Source organism: Culicoides brevitarsis, chromosome 1 (genome assembly GCF_036172545.1).
Source record: "Culicoides brevitarsis isolate CSIRO-B50_1 chromosome 1, AGI_CSIRO_Cbre_v1, whole genome shotgun sequence".
NCBI classification, from domain to species: domain Eukaryota; kingdom Metazoa; phylum Arthropoda; class Insecta; order Diptera; family Ceratopogonidae; genus Culicoides; species Culicoides brevitarsis.
In genome coordinates, this window is record NC_087085.1 from 44,104,667 (window position 1) to 44,124,189 (window position 19,523).

Genomic DNA, 19,523 nt, shown 5'->3' on the forward strand with positions numbered 1-19,523 from the left:
ATAAAAAAAAAATATAAAAAAACAAATGAAATTAAAAACAAATGAAAAAAAATAATAAAAAATATTAAAATATAAATAAAAAAAAGTTTTCAACTTCTAAAAAAAATTAAAAAAAATAAATTTAAAAAAATTTATTTAATGAAGTTTTCATGGGTGAAAATTTTAAATTTTTTTTTCGCTCTAAACATTCCTTGAGTCATAAGAATCACTTTTCTCCATGAAACATATGCTCGTAAACGCATAATTTTTGCCGCAAGTGCTTACTTTAAACTTTTGTAAGGCAAAATCAATATAAATTTTATAATAAAAAAATATTTTAAAATGATTTCCCCAAACATTTTTTAAACTGCATAAATAAAAGCTCCCTCGACACAACTTTTGCTCTATTTTTAGTTCGTTTACTTTTCAGCAACGCCTTCGTAAATAATCCGTACTATCATAACTTACCTAAAAAAAAAACAAAAAAAAAAAGGCAAAAAGAAAATTCAAACTAATTGAATAAAAAATTCATTCAAATGTCACCCTTTTTGCTTCTTTTCTGTTGTCTTTTCTCCGTTTGGCTCATCTATGCTGCAAATCCAACTTTTTTTTTTGCTAATGTGAAATGTTTGCTAAAACAAAAAATAAAAATAAATATTAAGTAGGTGTCCTATAGAAAAATCTTGCTCAATAATTAACATGCAAAAGGTCTCCAATGACCAAATATTTTTTTCACGTGCCTCGTTAATGATTAATCATCAAAACAAAAAAAAAAGTTTATTTTTATCGAAAAAAAAAGTTTCCCAAAAGTTTTGATACTTCTGCTTACCCTAATGAGTGCATCGCTCATACATAAAGGTACCTGCATAAATTTCTGTATGAAATACTAAAGAGACATTCACACAAATACAAAAATTTTTCGTATGTTCGTACAACTCGTGACAATCAGTTGGTTCGCAAAATCATTTTTATTTGTGTCGGTTTCAGTTAGTTTTGTATTTTTCTCGGGCAAAGACGTGTTTTTGGCAAGAAAAGTCTGTGAAAAGGATTAAAATATGAAATAAAAGGAAGTTAGCTCCAATTTTGCAGTAAAAAAGTGCGGTTAGAAGAAGTTTTTGGGCAATTTTTGGGTTTTAAAAATTTTTGTTTTTGTTTACCAATAAAATGAAATATACTTTAACTGTTGATCAACCCAAAACGGGTGATGATATTAGTACGAGCAGTGTAAGTGTGTGTGTAAAAATATTTATTTCTCTCCTCTCTTCTTCGGTTTCTTCAGTTTTTTCGTTAAAATAAAGCAAAATCGCTATCATTTCTTTATCATTTGATTTTTTGAAGTTCTTCAGTCAAGTCGTTATTCCTTTAAAAAAATTAAATTGAAAAAAAATTAATTTGAAAAATTGCTTTAAAAAAAAAAAAAAATAAATAAAAAATAAAAAAAATAAATAAAAAAAAAATTAAATGAAAAATTTTTGAAAAATTAAAATAAAAAAAATAAATAAATAAAATAAAAAAATAAAATAAAAAATTATTTATTTAAAATAAAAATGTTTTTAAAAAAAATCTTTTAAAATAAAAAAAATAATAATTTTTTAAATTAAAAAAATTTTTTAAAAATTTTAATAAAATCAAAAAACCGATTTTAAAAAATAATTAAAAAATATTATTATTAAATTAAAAAAAAATTTTTAAAAAAAAATAATTTTAGTAATATCGAAAAAAATTTGTTAAAAAAGGATTTTTTTTAAAATAATAAAAAAATAATTTAAAAAAATTAAATCAAATAAATAAAATAAAATTAAAAAAAATTATTAAAAAAAAATAAATAATTAAAAAAAATTAATAATGATTAAAAAAAATGTTTTAAAAAAATTAAAGAAAATTATTTAAAAAAATTAAAATAATTTTTAGGCATTTTTCGCTGAAAGTCCATCCCCGCGTCAATTAACAGCTTATGACATTTGGGATCGCGAACAGAAACAAATGCGAGGTCATAATGCCAGCAACGACGATCGGTGAGTTGAGTTTTTTTCTTTAAAAAATCTTTTAAAAAATATTTTTTTAAAGTTTTCTCTGTCGCTTCCTTTACAGCTACGAGAATCAACCGTTTTGTCGTCCCTCCTGCATTCCCATCAGCTTAATCCTGATTCTTATTGTCTTGGTAGTGCTTTTGCCGTTGCTTGATGGCTCCCATGAGAAAATGCTTGGGCACGGAAAACGACATAAAGGACATTTTCAGCCTGCGTTGTGCAATAGCTGCAGGTGAGTTGTCGCCATCGCTTTACGTTGGCATGCGGAAAATTATAGACTTTGAAAAAAAATGTAGCGAGGTCTGTTTGTGTTCACATGTGTTACGATTTTTTTTTTATTAGCACAATTTTTTTTCTTCATTATGATAATTAGGAGCGAAGTATTAAAGCTTTCAGAAGTGGTTGAATGAATAATTTGTGGGAAAATTTTCGAAATTAATAATTTAAAGGGTTTATCAAGGACACCTGCTGCATATTTTTTTTGACGTGATGTTTTCGGGAAATAAACAAAATTAGGGTGCTTTTTAGTGAAATTTAATTTGAAAAAAATTCTAAAAATTTTTAATTTCGAAAATTTTTTTAAAATAAATTAAATTTTTCGAAAATCCAATAAAACGCATAAATTTTTCGAAAATCGATTAAAAATAATTTTATATTTTCGAAATTTTATTAAAAATAATTTTATATTTTCGAAAAATCATTTTAAAAAATATTAAAAATAATTTTTTAGGTCAAATAACACGTGCATAAAATCCATTATGCCAAAAATTTATTTTTATTTGCAACATTCGCAAATTAACTTAGCATTGATTTCGTTCGTTGAATCCCTTTTCCATTTCAAAACTTGACCAATATTTTTCCGGATTGTGAATTTTTAATGCGATTCACGATAATTTTTACTGAAAAGGTGTCAGGTAGCACAAAAATTGCCTTCGTGATTGACGCTCGTTTACTTTTCCTTCCTCTCTGCATGTCTTCGTCAAAATTGTTTTGATGAATTTTTAATATCGCTAAACAATTTTTTTTCATTTTTTGCAGAATTACGCCCGTCGAAAGTATTCCGGAAGGTCTCGTGTATCCAAATGACTCTCTCAGGTTCATGTCAACGTTCGAGGCATGGGAAGCTCTTATCAAAGCAGCGGAAGAAAAAATCGAAATTGGATCGTTTTATTGGACTCTGAGGCGAGAAGATGTAGCAAATCACTCTTCGGCATGGGAAGGCGAAAAAATCTTCGAATCTCTCTTGGAAGCAGGCACCAAACGCGGAATTCAAATAAAAATCGCTCAAAGTAAACCGAGTGACGTCTCCCCAAACACCGATACGGAAATTCTCGCATCTCAAAAAGCAGCTGTTGTTCGTTCCGTGGATTTTCCGCGACTCGTTGGCGGCGGAGTGCTTCACACGAAACTCTGGATTGTCGATCGGCAGCATTTTTATGTCGGAAGTGCCAACATGGATTGGCGTTCGTTGACTCAAGTCAAAGAATTGGGAATTCTCGCGACAAATTGCACTTGCTTGGCGGATGATATCGCGAAAATTTTCGAAGTTTATTGGAAACTCGGGCAATCCGGGGCAAAAATACCGAAGAAATGGCCTGCGGAGTTGCAAACGGAAATTAACGCAACGAATCAAGCTCAAATAAATTTCGTGGATTTGGGATCGTCGAACGTTTATTTGTCGAGTTCGCCGCCTCAGATGAGCCCAATGGGCAGGGAACAAGACATTGATGCGATTGTGAAGACAATTTTGGATGCGGAAAAATTTGTTTATGTTTCTGTGATGGATTATATTCCGATGATGTTGTACACAAAAGAGCTAAAGTGAGGAAATTTTTACCTGAAAAATCGATTTTTATTTAATTTTGATGATTTTTTTAGGTTTTGGCCTGTTATTGACGATGCATTAAGAAAAGTTGCTATTGAGAAAAATGTTACCGTTCGTTTGTTGATCTCACATTGGAAGCAGTAAGTGATTTTTATGAGGATTTTTTAAAAAATTTTTTCAAGAAATTTAATTTTTGAGGAAAAAAAAATCATTTTCTCGTCTCAAATTTAAAAATTATAAAAAAAATTATTTTAAAATAGTAAAAAAATTTTTTCAAATATTTTCGAATTTAATTTCGAAATTTTTTTTTTACATATTTTCGAATTTAATTTCGAAAATTTTTTTAAAAATATTTTCGAATATAATTTCGAAACTTTTTTTTAAATATTTTCAAATTTAACTTCGAAATTTTTTTAAAAATATTTTCGAATTTAATTTCAAAATTTTTTTTGAATATTTTCGAATTTAATTTCGAAAATTTTTTTAAAAATATTTCCAAATTTAATTTCGAAATTTTTTTTTAAATATTTTCGAATTTAATTTCGAAATTTTATTTAAATATTTTCGAATTTAATTTCGAAAATTTTTTTAAAAATATTTTCGAATTTAATTTCGAATTTTTTTTTAAATATTTTCGAATTTAACTTCGAAAATTTTCAAGAATCGATAAAATGTAATTTCAAATTTTTGAAAGTTCATATAAAAAAATTCAAATTTTCGAAAATTGATTTCGAAATTGAAAAAAAAAATTCATTTTGTCGTCTAAAATTTAAAATTTTTTACAAAAAATAAATTTTTAAGGAAATTTTTTGATTTCGTTTAAAAAATTTTATCAAATAAAAAATATTTTTGAGTAAAAAAAAAATTTTCTTGCCTTAAGTTGATCAAGAAATTTAATTTTTAATTCAAAATTTTTAATTTTTTGTCTTAAAATGATCAAATTTGACAAAAAATTATATTTTCATGATCGAAAATTAACTTTTTTCTTCATTTCAGTTCCCGCAGCGACATCGACTACTTCCTCCATTCACTCCAAGCTCTCAACGAAGCGCTTCCAGGTGTCAATATCGAAGTCGTAAGTCTTCTTACCTTCAAATTTCTTCAAAAAACTAAATTTTTCTTTAACTTTCAGCGCCGTTTTGTCGTTCCCGCAACTCCAGATCAAGAAAAAATCCCCTTTGGTCGTGTAAATCACAACAAATACATGGTTACCGACAAAACTGCTTACATCGGAACTTCCAATTGGTCCGGCGATTACTTTACAAACACCGCTGGCATTGGCTTCGTGATCGCCGACGATCCGAGTGGCAATCGTCGCGAAACCATGAGACATTTGATCGAAGGAATTTTCAATCGGGATTGGAATAGTCCGTATGCTGTGAAGTTTTAAGAGCAAAATTCGTTAATTATAGAACTCTACATCGTTTATTATACTCTATTTTCAATTAGAACTAGCTTTCTTAAATATTAAAATATTTCTTTTGATGTTTTTTCATGATCTCTCTACGAACTAATTGTTGGGATGCAACTGCCTCTCACGAAAAACGACGACAAAATATACCGCGATATATCTCTAGCGTAAATTTTTTAAATAAAATCGACATCCTGATAATTTTTTTTAAAAATTACTCGCTAAATTTCTCTAATTTTAAATTTTTTTTTTGTTACAAAACGCCTAAATTTTGAACCAAATAAACAAATTTCGAGTAAATTTGCTCCTTTTTTTATCTAACCATGCGTGGTATCGTCTTCAACGAAATCTCTTGCAACTTCTCGTGTGACACAATCCACGTGACTGACTTTATTTCTGAAACGAACGCCGTAGAATTTGTGCGCATTCTCTAAAAGTTCGGGTCGGAAAGTTGTCGTGATGAATTGCGCTTTGTCACTTAGCTCGTGAATCATGTCGGCAACGGATTTTCTGTGTTGCGCATCGAGAGCCTAAAAATAAAAAAAAATATTTTTTAAAAAATTTTAAAATAATTATTTTTTAAAAAAATTTAAAATTAAAAAAAAAAATTTAAAAAATTATTTAAAATTAATATTTTTAAAAATTTAATTTTTTTAAAAATTATTTTTTTTTAATTTAAAAAAAAAATTTTAATATTTTTAAAAATTATTTTTTTTTTAATTTAAAAAAAAATTAATTTAAATTTTATAAATTTTAATTTTTTTAAAATTAAAAAAATTCAAGACAAAAACTCACTTGATCAATTTCATCGAACAAGTAAAAGGGCGCCGGATCACATTTTTGTATGGCAAAAATTAATGCGAGAGCGACGAGTGATTTTTGTCCGCCCGAAAGTTGATTCATTTCACGCATTTCGGCATCGACGCCCGTAAATGACACCCGAATACCAATTCCGACGAAGTCATCTGACGTGGCGACATCTTGGTCGTGATAGCTGCTGCCATCGGAGTCACGTGTTTTGAGTACGAGGTGACCTGCACCATCGGGAACGAGTTTCTTGAAGACTTTTGTGAAGTTTGCAGCGACTTGTTTGAACGTAAATTGGATTGCTTCGACTTTACGGAGCTCCAAGTGGTTCATCATTTCACTGAAAATAAAGAAGATTTGTTATAAATTAGAAATTTTTCATAAAAAGTTGAAAAATTGAATAAAAAATTTTTTATTTTGAAGAATTTTTAAAGAAAATGTAAAATTTTTAATGAATTTTTGCTTGAATTAGCAGAAAATCGATTTTCAAATTTTTAACGGAAATTTTTTGAAATGACGTTTATGAAATTTTTTCTTTTAATTTTTGAAAATTTTTTTATATTTGAAGATTTTTAAATGAAAATTTGAATTTTTTAATGAAACTTTATTTGAATTAGTAGAAAATCGATTTTCAAATTTTTAACGAAAATTTTGAATTGACATTTACAAATTTTTGTTAAAAAAATGAAACTTTGATATTTTTCACGCAAAAACGAGAATTTTAACGAATTTTCTTATAAAAAAATCTAAATCTTACCGAATTTTCATTCCTCCGACATCCAATTCCTTCTTCCGCGCGTACAACTTCTCCTTTTGCTCCGAAAAGCTCAAAAATTGATCCAACGCCTTCTTATTGACGTGATTGTACTTCTTGAGATGCTGATTCGCCTTCTCCAATTCGCTAAAAAGTCGCTTCAGTGACATTCTCTGATACGCCGGATCAACTTGTGGCAACGCTCCGAGTCCCGCAATCTTCTCCGTGCACTCGTCAATCTTTTGTACTAACAAATTTTCGCGTGCTGCCCATTTTTCCATGCGTTTTCCGTCTTCATTGACTTTTTCCTGAATTTCTTTCTCCTGCTGGATCTTCGTTTCGAGTTCTTTTTGTTGCGATTTTTGCTGCTTCATTGCTGCCTGTACCCGTTTTTCCATTTCTTGCAAGTCAGCGTTGACTTTGGCGACGCGTTTTTCCGCGACAGTCAATTCGTTTTTGCAGTTTGTGAGTTGTCGTTTGCGATCTTCGACGGAAATTTCCTGCAAAGCTTGCACGAGTTCGTCTTTGCGACGGAAAAGGTTGTTTGTGAGGAGATTTTCGAGTTTGTTTTTGCGCACTTCGAGTTGCATACGTTGCGAAAACGCTTCTTTGTTTTCCGTGTTGAGACGTCGGATGTCGTCGTTGAGAGTGTCGACTTCGAGTTGGTCCGCGCTCGAAAGTTGCGAAAGAAGTTCTTGGTGCAACTCGCTTTCGAGACCTTCCTTTGTACTGTTCATCGCTTCGAGATTGGCTTTGCATTGCGCGAGCGAACGTTCTTTCGGTTGACGGAAACGCTCGATTCGCGCCAGTTCTTCCTTCATTAAACGGATGTCGGCTTGGACTTTTTCGAAGGCGTCTTTCGATTTGCCTTGCTTCGTTTCGGTTTTTTGCATTTCTGAGACAATTTGATTTATGCTGCTCTCCGTTTGTTTGAGTTCTTGTCGCAAACGAGTCAGTTCTTCTTCGCACTCTTTGATGGTTTCCATGTACTCGGTGCGCTTTTTCTGCATTTCGAGTCTTGAGCGATTCGTGTTGAAATAACCGCCCGTTAAACTACCTAAAATTTTGAAAAAAAAAATTAGAATTTGAAAAAAAATTTAAAATTATTTTTTTCGATATTATATTAAAATTTTTCGATATCGAAAAAAATTTTTAAAATTTTCGAATAATAATTTTATTTTCGAAAAAAATTAATTTAATTTCGAAAAAAAAACTTTAGATCTCGAAATGAATTTTAAAATTTTCGAATTGAAATTTTTATTTTCGAAAAAATTTTATTTAATTTCAAAAAAAAAATTATATTTTGAAATGAATTTTAAAAATTTTCGAATTAAAATTTTTATTTTCGAAAAAATTAAATTAATTTCGAAAAAAAAATTATATCTTGATATGAATTTTAAAATTTTCGGATAAAAATTTTTATTTTTGAAAAAATTTTATTTAATTTCAAAAAAAAAAATTATATCTTGAAATGAATTTTAAAAATTTTCGAATTAAAATTTTTATTTTCGAAAAAATTAAATTAATTTCGAAAAAACAAATTATATCTTAAAATGAATTTTAAAATGTTCGAATTTTAAAATTTTTATTTTCGAAAAAATTTATGTAATTTTGAAAAAAAATTATATCTTGAAATGAATTTTAAAATGTTCGAATTGAAATTTTTATTTTCGAAAAAATTTAATTTAATTTCGAAAAAAATTAGATATCGAAAAAAATTAGATATCGAAAAAAATTAGATATTGAAAAAAAAATTTCGCAATCTTCGAATTAAAATTTTTAACTTTAAAATGAATTCTTAAAGTTTCGAAAAAGGAAAAAAAGAAAAAAATTAATTTAATTTCGAAAAAAAAATTTCAAATCTCGAAATAAAGTTTTTCGATTTCGAAATAAATTTTTTATCTCTTACCTTTAGATGAAACCTGATCGCCGTCTAACGTAACACAATCCAATCCGCTCGACTTCGCCAACTCCGTCGCTCTTTCCAAATTACGACAAATCAGCGTACGCCCAAAAATATATCGCAACGCCTTGTCATACTGATCTTCATACTTCAACTTGGAAATCATTGGAATGGAATCCGGATCATCGGGATAATCATGCACCTTCACTTGCAATCGATTCAACGGCATAAACGTGACTTCTCCCGGCAGCTTTTGCTTGTTCATTTCCTTCAGAATTTGCGTTCCCACGAAATCCGATTCGACAATGTGATGAAAGAGACGATTTCCCGCCGTAACTTCAACTGCCGTATAAATCGTCTTGTCACAATTGAAATTTTCAATGACGGGCCCGTAATACGCTCGAGCAATTTCCGCATGTTGCCCTCCACGTTCAAGGAAGCTTTCGAGAACTTTTCGCACGGAATCTCTGCCATTGAGGATGGGTTTGCCCGCCATCGAACGCAACGCTTGATCGGCTTTGATGAGTTCGTCTTTTTGCGAGGACAGGTCTTGCGTTTTTTTGGTCTCCAGACGCCAAAGTTCGTTCCGTTGCGATTGAAATCCGTCTTTTTTCTTCTTCAACTCGTAATACTGCTTGTTGTGTTCGTCGATTTGGACTCGAAGTTGCTCCGTTTCTGACGCATGTTCTTCGATTTTTTTCTCGAGCTCTTTTTGTTTTTGCGCATCTTTCTTCAGGTCGTCCGTAAGTTTGCTCTGATGCCCGATTTTGTCCTTAATTTGTCGATTTAGGGATTTCAGCTCGTTTTGTATCCATTTGTCACGTTCTTCGCGGGAGCTGAATTGCGATCCTCTGCCTTGTTTGGCGTAAAGTTCCTTCCGTTTTTGCTCCTTTAGCGATAATTCGCGCGAACATTCTTCCTCTTTTCGTTTCATAGCTTCATATTTGGGTCGAACTTCCTCCAGTTCCTTTTCCTTCTCTTCAATTGTGGCTTTTAGACGTTTCAGCTCCATCTCGGCGCGTTCTTTGCTCTTGTTATCGCCCTGCACTTCGTCCGTCAAGTCACTTATTGTGAGGTCAAGTTTGGTTTTTTCGCGTAAAAGTTGCTGTTGTTCCGCCGCAAGAACACTTTTTTCGTCTTTCGCTGTCGCAACTTCTTTTTTGGCTTCTTTGACGGCACGCGTAATGTTCCTTATCTGCTCTTGAACCTTTTGCAACTCCATTTGGTACTGTTTCTGCTTGTCTCCGGAGTTTTTTCGTTCATTTTCGAGGGCTTCAAGTTGCTTTTTCGTGTCTTTTAGTTCGGCTTCGTGAATTACGTATTCCAAACAACGACGTGCCTTGTCCCATTTTTGGTACTCTTTGAGTTCTTCCTTTTCCTCTTCCAGCGTTTTCAGTCGATCCTCGATTGTTTGCAAAAATTCGTCGATTTTTTCGATTTTTCCTTCAGTTTCGCGCAAAATATTCATCGATTCCTCCTTTCGTTCATCGTAAACGCGTGTACCGGCAACTTCTCGCAACAATTTTAAGCGATGCGAGTCGGGAGCGGTCGCCATTTGATTAATTTTTCCCTGTTTCACGATGTAGTACGGATTGGAATTGGAAAATCCGGCAGATTCGAGGAGATTTACGACTTCCGAGCGTGGAACGACCTTCTTATTGAGGAAATACTGATCTTTTTTGGCGCCAATTACGCGACGCAGGAAAATTTCGTCCTTATCGATCTAAAAAAAATAATTTTTTTTAATAAAAATCGTGACAAAATCGAAAAAAAATCTTACAGGCACTCGATTATCGGAATTGTCAAAGATAATTTCGACATAAGCTGACATCACACGAGCTCCCGTGCCCTCATGCAACAGCGCCTGTCTCTGTTCCGGGCGTAAATGTGTGAATTCGTCGCTCAGAACGAATTGAATGGCTAAAATTTTGAAGAAAAAGTCACTTTACTTTCAAATTTTTGTCAAAAAATGAAACTTACCATAGAAAAAATTACTTTTTCCCGAGCCATTTCGTCCTACAACTACATTGTGTCGCTTGTCAAAAGGCTCGACGACAGTTTGTTCCCGATAACTCTTAAAACCTTGGATGATAACCTGCGAAAAATGCGAAGGAAATTAAATATTTTTCGTGTTGCCGCAAAAAAAGGGAGGGAATCCGATTGTTTTGATCGAACTCGGGCCTGTAAACAAAAGTGCGAAAAATATTTTTTGCCTTTTTCGGGGATTTACTCACTTGCTTAATGTGCATCTTGACGTGTTATTGCTACAGCATCCGCGCCAGATGGAAAAGAGCACACTTTGGTCGATTTATTTGCAGTAATTGTGTCAAAATACGAGAAAAATTGATACTTTTTGAAAAATAGCCCGACTATATAGCGTTTGTCGGACCAATGCGCATTTGGTGAGTTATTCTTTGCGTTCATTGGTTGAAATAAACGGATTTTGACCAATCCGGAATTTAAACCAATGAGAAAGGGGGATTTTTATTACTTTGTTCTGATTGGCTGTTAAAGTGTGGCGTCTTTCGTGTTTTTCATTTTTTTACTCCTCATTAATTGGTATAAATTTTTTTATTTTTATACGTCTCATTTTTATGAAAAAATAATTTTTTAAGATTTTTCATGAAAAAAAATATAAAAATTTCAAGAAATTGAATTTTTTAAATTTTTTTTCCAACAAAAAAATTTTTATGTTTAAAATTCTTTAATACATATTTAATTCGAGAATTTATTTTTATTGAAACTTGAATTTTCGCGCCTTTTTATGATCATCATAACAGATCCATTTTTTGGAGGGAAATTTTTTTTTTATAATTTTTCATCAGAAAACTATTTATTTTTTATAAAAAGTCTTTAAAATTAAATTAAAAATTTTAAAATTAAAATTAAATTAAATTAAAATTAAATTAAAATTCAATTAAAATTAAATTAAAATTAAATTAAAATTAAATTAAAATTAAATTAAAATTAAATTAAAATAAATTAAAATTAAATTAAAATTATTAAAATTAAATTATTTTAATTAAAATTAAAATTATTAAATTAAAATTTTTTATTTTTCATTAGAATTAAAATTAAATTTTTTTAAATTAAAAATTTAAAAAATTTAATTTTTTTCAAGAAAAAATTATTTTTATGTTTAAAATACTTTAAAATTTAATTCGAGAATTCACTTTTATTGAAGTTTGATTTTTCGCGCCTTTTTATGAGCATCGTAACAGATCATTTTTTTGGCGGGAAATTTTTTCTTTTAAAAATTTCATCAGAAAATCATTAAATTTGTAATAAAAAATCTTTAAAAAAAAAATTTTTGAAAATCATTTTGTTTTAAATTATTTTTCTACTTTTATTGAAACTTGAATTTTCCCGCCCTTTTTATGAGCATCATAACAGATCCATTTTTTGGCGCGAAAAAAAATTATTTTCTTTAAAAACTTGTTTTTAAAATTCACATTTAAAAAAAAATCCTTTATAAAGTTCAAACTTGGTCAAATTTTTCCACAAAAAAACTCAATTAATAACATAACACTCAAAAAGCAATAAAAAATGTATAAATGTAAGTTAGTAGAGCAAATCTATTGCCGAAAATTATGTACTAAAAATAGGTGTTAATCATCATTAATCGCATAAATTGATCAAAATAGGCAATAAATGTAATAAAATCTTACATGGTTCAGTTATGTTGCATTTTGACAGAATAAATCCATAATCAATTAGGTGTGAAGATGCTTATAATTACTCTATTACACAGCATTTTTATGGTTAACGAGCATTTTTTGCAAAGTAATTAATCTCAAATGCTTCAAAAAATATTTTTTTACTAATTTTTTTCGTTTTCGTTGACAATTTATGTGAAATTGATGCAAATTAAGATCCTAACCTAAAAAAAAAATTATTCATAAATACAAAAACTTGTAAAATAAATTACCTTTTATGTCCGTGCGCCGTTCACAATTATGTCAAATCACTCAAAATTCCTATTAAATTAAATGATTGCTTTCGTAAATCAAGCTGTGAGACGATAAACATCGCCAAAAGATGCAAAAAAAACATCAAAAGACTTGAACGACGAACCCCCCGATTTGAATTTTCCGCTAAGCATCGAATGTACGAGAAGCCCATATACAAAGACGGAGAAATGATGAAAAATGTTGATGCTTTTTCTCCTCCAACTCGCGAACATATAAAAGCAAGCAACGCATTTCAATTTCACTCATTCCTGTGTGTGCTTTCGTTTAAAGATCAACTAACCTAAAAAAAGTAAAAAGTAAATAAAAACAAGTAAAAGTGAGACTATAAAAAATATATTAATTGAATAAACATAAAATAAAATTAAAACGAGGTACTTACCAAAAAAAAAATTACATTGTAACTTTTTCCGGTCTAAAATAAATAAAACAATTGTAAATAAAATGTTAGTATGTGATAAAAATCTTTATAAAAATTTGAATATTTACAAAGTAATATGCTAAATTAGCGAAATTATGTAATCGCCGGAACTTGACAAAGCAAAAATAATAAATATTATGAGAGAAAATGTTGCTCATGTGCAAAAAAAAAAGTATAATAAAAAGGCGGATTTAATGATGATGATAAAATATTAAAAATAATAAGCAATAAAATTAAGTGAGAAGTTACATATATCCGACAGTTGTTCGTGCAAAATGCCGCGCAAAAATTAGCCATGTGTTAAGTAATAAGAAAAAAAATGTGAAGAATTTGCTTAAAAATTCCGAGTTTTTAAATTATATTTTATTTGGTTAAAAAAATTAAGAATTTTCAATAAAATATTTTTCGCATTAAGTTTGTCTTTAAAAATGTCTAAATTTATGAAATTTAGATTCGATCAGAAATTCTAACCTCAAAAATTTTTTTTTAAATCTATTTAAATTTATAAAGTTAAAAAAATATATAAATATTAAAAAAATACCTTTAACTTTTCAGTTTTGGATAATTTTTAAAACAATTTTTTTCTTTTCTTTTTTTTTACAAAATAAAAAAAATAATTTTTTAAAAATTTAAAACTTATTAAGAAAAAATTTTAAATTAATTTTTTTTACTTTATTTTAATCATAGTTTTATTTTGTTAAAATTTTAAAAATTAAGAAAATCTTTAAATTTTTTATACAAAATTTTGTTTGTTTAACTTCGAAAAACTTCAAGTGTACGAAAAAATAAGAAATTTAAATTGATTAAAATATTTAAGTTTTTTAAATTATGATCCGATCTGTATTTCTAACCTCAAAAATGTTTTTTAATTCAGTAAAATTCATTAAATTGAAAAAGTATTAGTTTAAAAAAATTGAAAAAAATTTTTTAACCCTTATTAACGATTTTATTTCTTTTCTGTATTTAAAAAAAAATAAATTAAATTTTTCAAAAATTTAAAATTGAATAAAAAATTAAAAATTTAATTAAAGAAAATTTGAAAATTTTTAGTTCTCATATTTTTTTAAAAATTTTTTTAATTAAGATTTAAAAAATATTTTTTTAATTAAAATTATATTTTTCTTTCAATCCTAAAGTTTTATTTTTTTTTTAATATCAAAAATTAAGAAAATTTTTATATGATTTTTTATACAAAATTTTATTTGTCAAACTTCAAAAAAATTCAATTTTACGTTGACAAATAAAAATTTTATATTTTTTTTAACTATTCAAGTAAATTAATTTCATATCTTTAAAATACTTTTTTTTTTAAATTTTAAAAATTTGGAGTCAAACTCCCAAATCGAATTGATTTTTGATAAATCATAAGAATTAATGATCTATAATTCAGCTATAATTCAAGTTAATTTTGTTTTAAATTATTACAATAAATTTTCTTTGTCGAACAATGATTCTGCAACTTTTAATAAATATTTTAACTCGGTAATAAATATTTAAAAAAAATATAAAATACGGAAAATTGATCAAATTTTATAATTTTTTTTTAAATTTTGTTACTTTGTCTTAAATAATTCAACTTTTTCTATTAATCTAAAAAAAAAAATAAAAATAAATTTTACATGAATTTACAACAAAAATTTACATTGAACACAAAATTTCAATGTTAATGCCAAATGTTTTCATTTTCACAAGTCATCAATCCCACGAAAAACCACAAATCTTGGTTTCACGTTTTCCTTGTTTTTGCATTTTTTTTTCGATTCTGTAACAACTTTGCTGCCTACATAACTACAACGTTATTAACATTGACATAAAATTTATCTCTTACTGGTTAAAAAGAAAGAAAAAAGAAATTGCAAACGATCGGAAGTTGGAATTAAGACACTTGAATAGCAATGAACTCTTTAATGAGACAACGAGGCATAAAATTATGAAATGTTTTCATTTTCATCTGATTTTGTCTAATTGGAGCGTTTACGAGTGTTTATTATATAGATCACTCGATATGTGGTCCAACGTCGTTAAGTTACATCAGAATTAACAAGTGTGCCTTACGTAACGAAATTTAATTTTTTTTTTATAATTTTCTTTCGTTGCAGATATGTTTTTCTTCGCCATGTGGATAATTTTGCTCAACATCTATGCGTGAGTCGAATTTACACGGAAATAAGATCATAGACACATAATTTCAATATCAAGTTGCTCTGCGCGCAACATAACGAGTCAAAACCACTCTAATCAAAGACTAATAAATTACGCAAAAAGAAAAAAAAAATAGAAAAACAAGTTTCGTGTGCTTGACATCGACAACAACGAGAAAATGTTTATGAAAATGAAAGTCGTGTTTGCGTTGCTGCTGCTGACTGCGGGTAAGTACAATATGCACTTCGAGTGCACTTCTCACGAGTTCGCGGAAAAAGAGCTTATGTAACAATTTTAAACCTGATAATCATCTCGCGAACAAATTTTCTTGCAGTTTGTGGAACAAAAGCTGGACGAGTAGCGAAAAAGCTCGAAAAATCAAGCGGAACTTCTGCCGACAAAATTAAACGTGAAGGATTCGATTCGGGTTTCAGTAGTTATGGGTCAAGCAGTTACGGGTCTTCGGGGCATGGAACGTCGGGACATGGCGCGGGATATAGTGCGGGAAGCGGATTGCGATCGATTGCGCAGGGAAGTGCAGATCAGGCGCATAGTATTGTGTCGAGTCAGCATTTGGCGGCGAGTCAAGCGGCGTATGTTGGTGAGTAATTTTAAATTACAATTTTTTTTTTTAATTTTAAAAAATATAAATATTAATTAATTAAAAATTAATTTAATTTATTAAAAATTTAATTATTTTGGATTTAATTAAATTTTTTTTTTAATTTAATTTTTTTTAATTTTTAAAAAATAAATTTAATTTTTTTTTTTTTTTTTAATTTAAAAAATTTTAAATATTAATTAATTAAAAATTTAAAAATTAATTTAATTTGTTAAAATAATGTTTTAAATAATTTTGAATTAAATTTTATTTTTTTAATTTAAAATTTTTGATTTCATAAAGGAAGATCAATTTACTTAAAAAAAAAAATTTTAAAAAATTATTTAAAAAAAAATAAAAATTCATAAAAAATTAAAAAAAATTAAAACTGAATTATTAAAGTCGATTTAATAATTTTAACCTTAAGTCAAAATATTTTTAAAAATAAAAAAATAGAAAAAAAAAATTAAAAAATTAAATGAAAATTTTATTTAAACTTTAATTTTTTTATTTTGAAATGTTTGTAAATTTTTTTCATAATTACAAAAAAAAAATAATTTATTTAAAGAAATTTAAAAAAAATTAAAATTAAAAAAAATAAACGGAATTGACTTTAATACTAAAAAAAATTTTCATATAATTTAAAATTCTGAATTTGTTCAATTTTTTTACCATAAAAAAATAAAAAAAAAAATTTTAAATTACTGTTTCGAAAATTTTTTTTTAATTTATAATTTTTTAATTTTCAATGGAAGTTCAATTTACAATTTTTCCTTATTGAAATTCAAAAGTTTGAAAAAAAAAAATAAACAAAATTTATTAAAATTATTTTTTCTATGTATTTATATTGAAATTTATCCATAATTAAAAAAATAATTTTTTAAGAAAATTATAAAATTAATAATTAATAATTAATTAATTAATTCATTAATAATTAATTATAAAATTAATGAAAACAAAATTGAACAATTTTAAGCTCTAATCAAAATATTTTTTAAAGTTAAAAAATAAATAGAAAAAGAAAATTCAAATAGATAAAAAATAAAAATTCTTTCTAAATCTTTTTATAATTTATATTTTTTTTAGTCTGACATTTTTTACATTTTTGTAAATATTTCTACCTATGACTAAAAAAAATTAATTATTTAAAAAAATAAAAAATACATAAAATATTTTAAATTAAAACGGAATTGACTTTAATAATTTTTTTTTTTTACATAAAAAAAAAAATAATTTTACTGAAATTTTTATTTTGCCATAAAAAATTTTAAATTTTTTTTTTCATTTTTTTCTAAAATAATTTTTTTATAAATATTTCAAATAGAAATAATTTAAATTGATATTATTAAAAAATTTCCTTCCTAAATTTTTTATCTGAAAATGTAAAAAAAAATAATTTTAATATTTTTTACCTTTCAGCTAAAAGCACATTAGCTCAACACGCTTTACAAGCAGCTGCTACAGCTCAAGCTGCTCTCGCCGGCAAACAAGTCCTTCTCGAAGGTCTCGAACAGCAAAATCTCGAGGCGCATCAAGCACTCGAACGCGAAATCCAACAACTCCAGCAGGCAAAACGTTCTGCCAAGGCTTCCAAACAATCCGCCGAACAAGCGTTGAATCACGTCGCTGTCCTAACTGCCGCCTTAAATAACGCCCAAATCGCCAGCGAACACGCGCAACAAAGTGCAAGCGAAGCTGCTGCCGAATTAGCGTCGCAAACCGCCATGGTTGGCAGCGCAAAGAAAAAAGTCGAAGAACTCGAGGAACATTTGCATCGGGCACGTGTCGATTTCGAAGCAACAAAATCTGCGGCGGAAAAAGCACAACAATCGGCGACAATTGCAAGTAATAACGCTGCTGAAGCTGCTGCGCATGCCGCGACAAGTGCAACGGATCAACTAAAGCATAACATCGATCACGACATTGAGTCGTCGTTTGAAGATCATTCGGCGTCGTTGGAACATCAATCGATCGAACCGCACAGCGCGTATTCGCAAGTTGTGCAAAAAGTCGTTCCGACAAGGATAAATCGCGGCGATGCCTTGCCTCCGAGTAAAAATCATCAACATCAAGCGAAAAATCACAACTACAATCACAAAGTTGAGTATGCCTATGCCGGTTATTAAGTAGTTGAGAGAGAGATAAAAGTGTGTGGAAAAATAATAAATTTCAGTAATTACCTACTATTGATACTAATTTCTCCAATTTATCGTCATTAGTACTTCAATTAGTAATTTATGAATATCGACACAGAAAAAAAGAGGAAGAAATAAATTTTGAACCGATTTACGAAACAGAAAAAAAGAAATTTTCTGTTTAATTTATTGTTTAGTCAATTTAAAAAAAAAATAAACAAAACTAAATAAATAAATATGAAAAGTACCTGTTGATTGCTTTCTTATATAAATATTAAAAGAAAACAATTAATGTATTGTTAGTTTTAATCAAATTATATAAACAAATACGCATGTGAATTTTACATATTTAAGGCGAATTAATTTAAAATTTTTATTTTTTTTTCGATTTAATTTAAATTCAATGAATTTAATCTTTTTTTTTCGATTTTGTCTAAAAAATTATTTAAAAATTTTCATTTTTTTTATAAATTTTTTTCAAACACAAAATAGTTTAAAATTTTAAATTTTTGTCGATTTTGTCAAAAAAAAATAAATTTAAAAATTTTCTTTCATAAATATCATTTCAATTTTTTTTTTCATTTTTTGTCGAAAAAAATTCATATGAAAAAAAAAATTAAATAGGAAAATTTTTGATTTTTTTTATAAAATAAAACATGAAAAATAACATTTTTTTAAATTAAACTATAGAAAAAATAAAATTAATTTGCTTTAATAAAACGTCTCATAAAAATATAGATAAAATTTTGTTTAGAGTCACGAACAAAACGAATTAAAAAAAATCTTAATTTTTTTTTAAATTTGGAAAATTTTGTATAATTTATTTTTTGAGTTTAAATTTTAAAATTAATAAAGTTAATTATTTAATAATCAAAAAAGTTAAAACGAAGTACAAACAAAAATTTAAAAAATATAAAAATTAAAATTAAATAAATAAAAAAACAAAAATTAAATTAAATTTAAAAATATAAATCCTGAGACAAAAAATGAAAATATTAAATTTATTTGCCTTTAATTAAATTTTTGACAAAAAAATTAGGAAAAAATTTCAAAATTTAAAATTTTTTATATTTATTTTTGAAGCTACATAATAACCAGAGATTTTTTTATAAATTAGATTTTTTAAGTTAATCTTTTGCTTTTTTGTAAAAGATGATTAATTTTAAGAATATTTTTAATTTTTAAGAAAAAAAAAAATAATAAAGTTTGATTTTATATTGAATTTTTGTATTTTATTTAGCTTTTCATTATTTTTTTTTATTAACTTTTCAAACATACATTGGCTCGGGGTATTCATTTGGAATATGGTACATTTCGTTAAGTATACCTACTGTCAATATTTTGTTTTTTAATTATTTTATTATATTTTTTTTTTCATTAATTTTTGTAATTTAATTTACATATTTCAAAATATTAATTTATTAATAAAAATTTGTATTAAATTTATTTAATTTTTATTCAAATATTTTTAAAATTTTTAATTTTTTGTACAAAAACTCTTTTTTTACAGAATAAAAAAATAAAAACATTAAATAAAATTGTTTAAA

General features: G+C 27.1%; 3 protein-coding genes across 4 annotated transcripts; 2 read left to right on the forward strand and 1 right to left on the reverse strand.

Moving 5' to 3' along the window:
* Positions 1-946: 946 nt before the first annotated feature.
* Positions 947-5,544, forward strand: LOC134833416 (5'-3' exonuclease PLD3-like). 2 transcript variants are annotated; one of them, XM_063847731.1, is made up of 7 exons: positions 947-1,203; positions 1,891-1,994; positions 2,047-2,241; positions 3,048-3,830; positions 3,888-3,974; positions 4,831-4,909; positions 4,967-5,544. In XM_063847731.1, exons 1-7 carry the CDS (start codon positions 1,144-1,146, stop codon positions 5,222-5,224), a joined length of 1,566 nt encoding a protein of 521 aa, XP_063703801.1. In that variant the 5' UTR covers positions 947-1,143; the 3' UTR covers positions 5,225-5,544. The 2 variants fall into 2 exon arrangements, with proteins under 2 accessions (XP_063703801.1, XP_063703810.1); XM_063847740.1 differs by having other exon boundaries at positions 2,071-2,241; positions 4,967-5,541.
* An 18-nt stretch (positions 5,545-5,562) lies between these two features.
* On the reverse strand, positions 5,563-11,065 carry LOC134833407 (structural maintenance of chromosomes protein 3). Its single transcript, XM_063847720.1, has 7 exons — positions 10,944-11,065; positions 10,690-10,804; positions 10,490-10,629; positions 8,716-10,432; positions 6,810-7,863; positions 6,041-6,392; positions 5,563-5,775 (listed from the first exon to the last, which is right to left on the reverse strand). The coding sequence occupies exons 1-7, from the start codon at positions 10,956-10,958 to the stop codon at positions 5,563-5,565; spliced, it is 3,606 nt and encodes a 1,201-aa protein (XP_063703790.1). The 5' UTR covers positions 10,959-11,065.
* Positions 11,066-15,430: 4,365 nt separating this feature from the next.
* On the forward strand, positions 15,431-17,967 carry LOC134837909 (nuclease SbcCD subunit C-like). Its single transcript, XM_063853303.1, has 3 exons — positions 15,431-15,467; positions 15,575-15,841; positions 17,261-17,967. The coding sequence occupies exons 1-3, from the start codon at positions 15,431-15,433 to the stop codon at positions 17,965-17,967; spliced, it is 1,011 nt and encodes a 336-aa protein (XP_063709373.1).
* Positions 17,968-19,523: the final 1,556 nt, after the last annotated feature.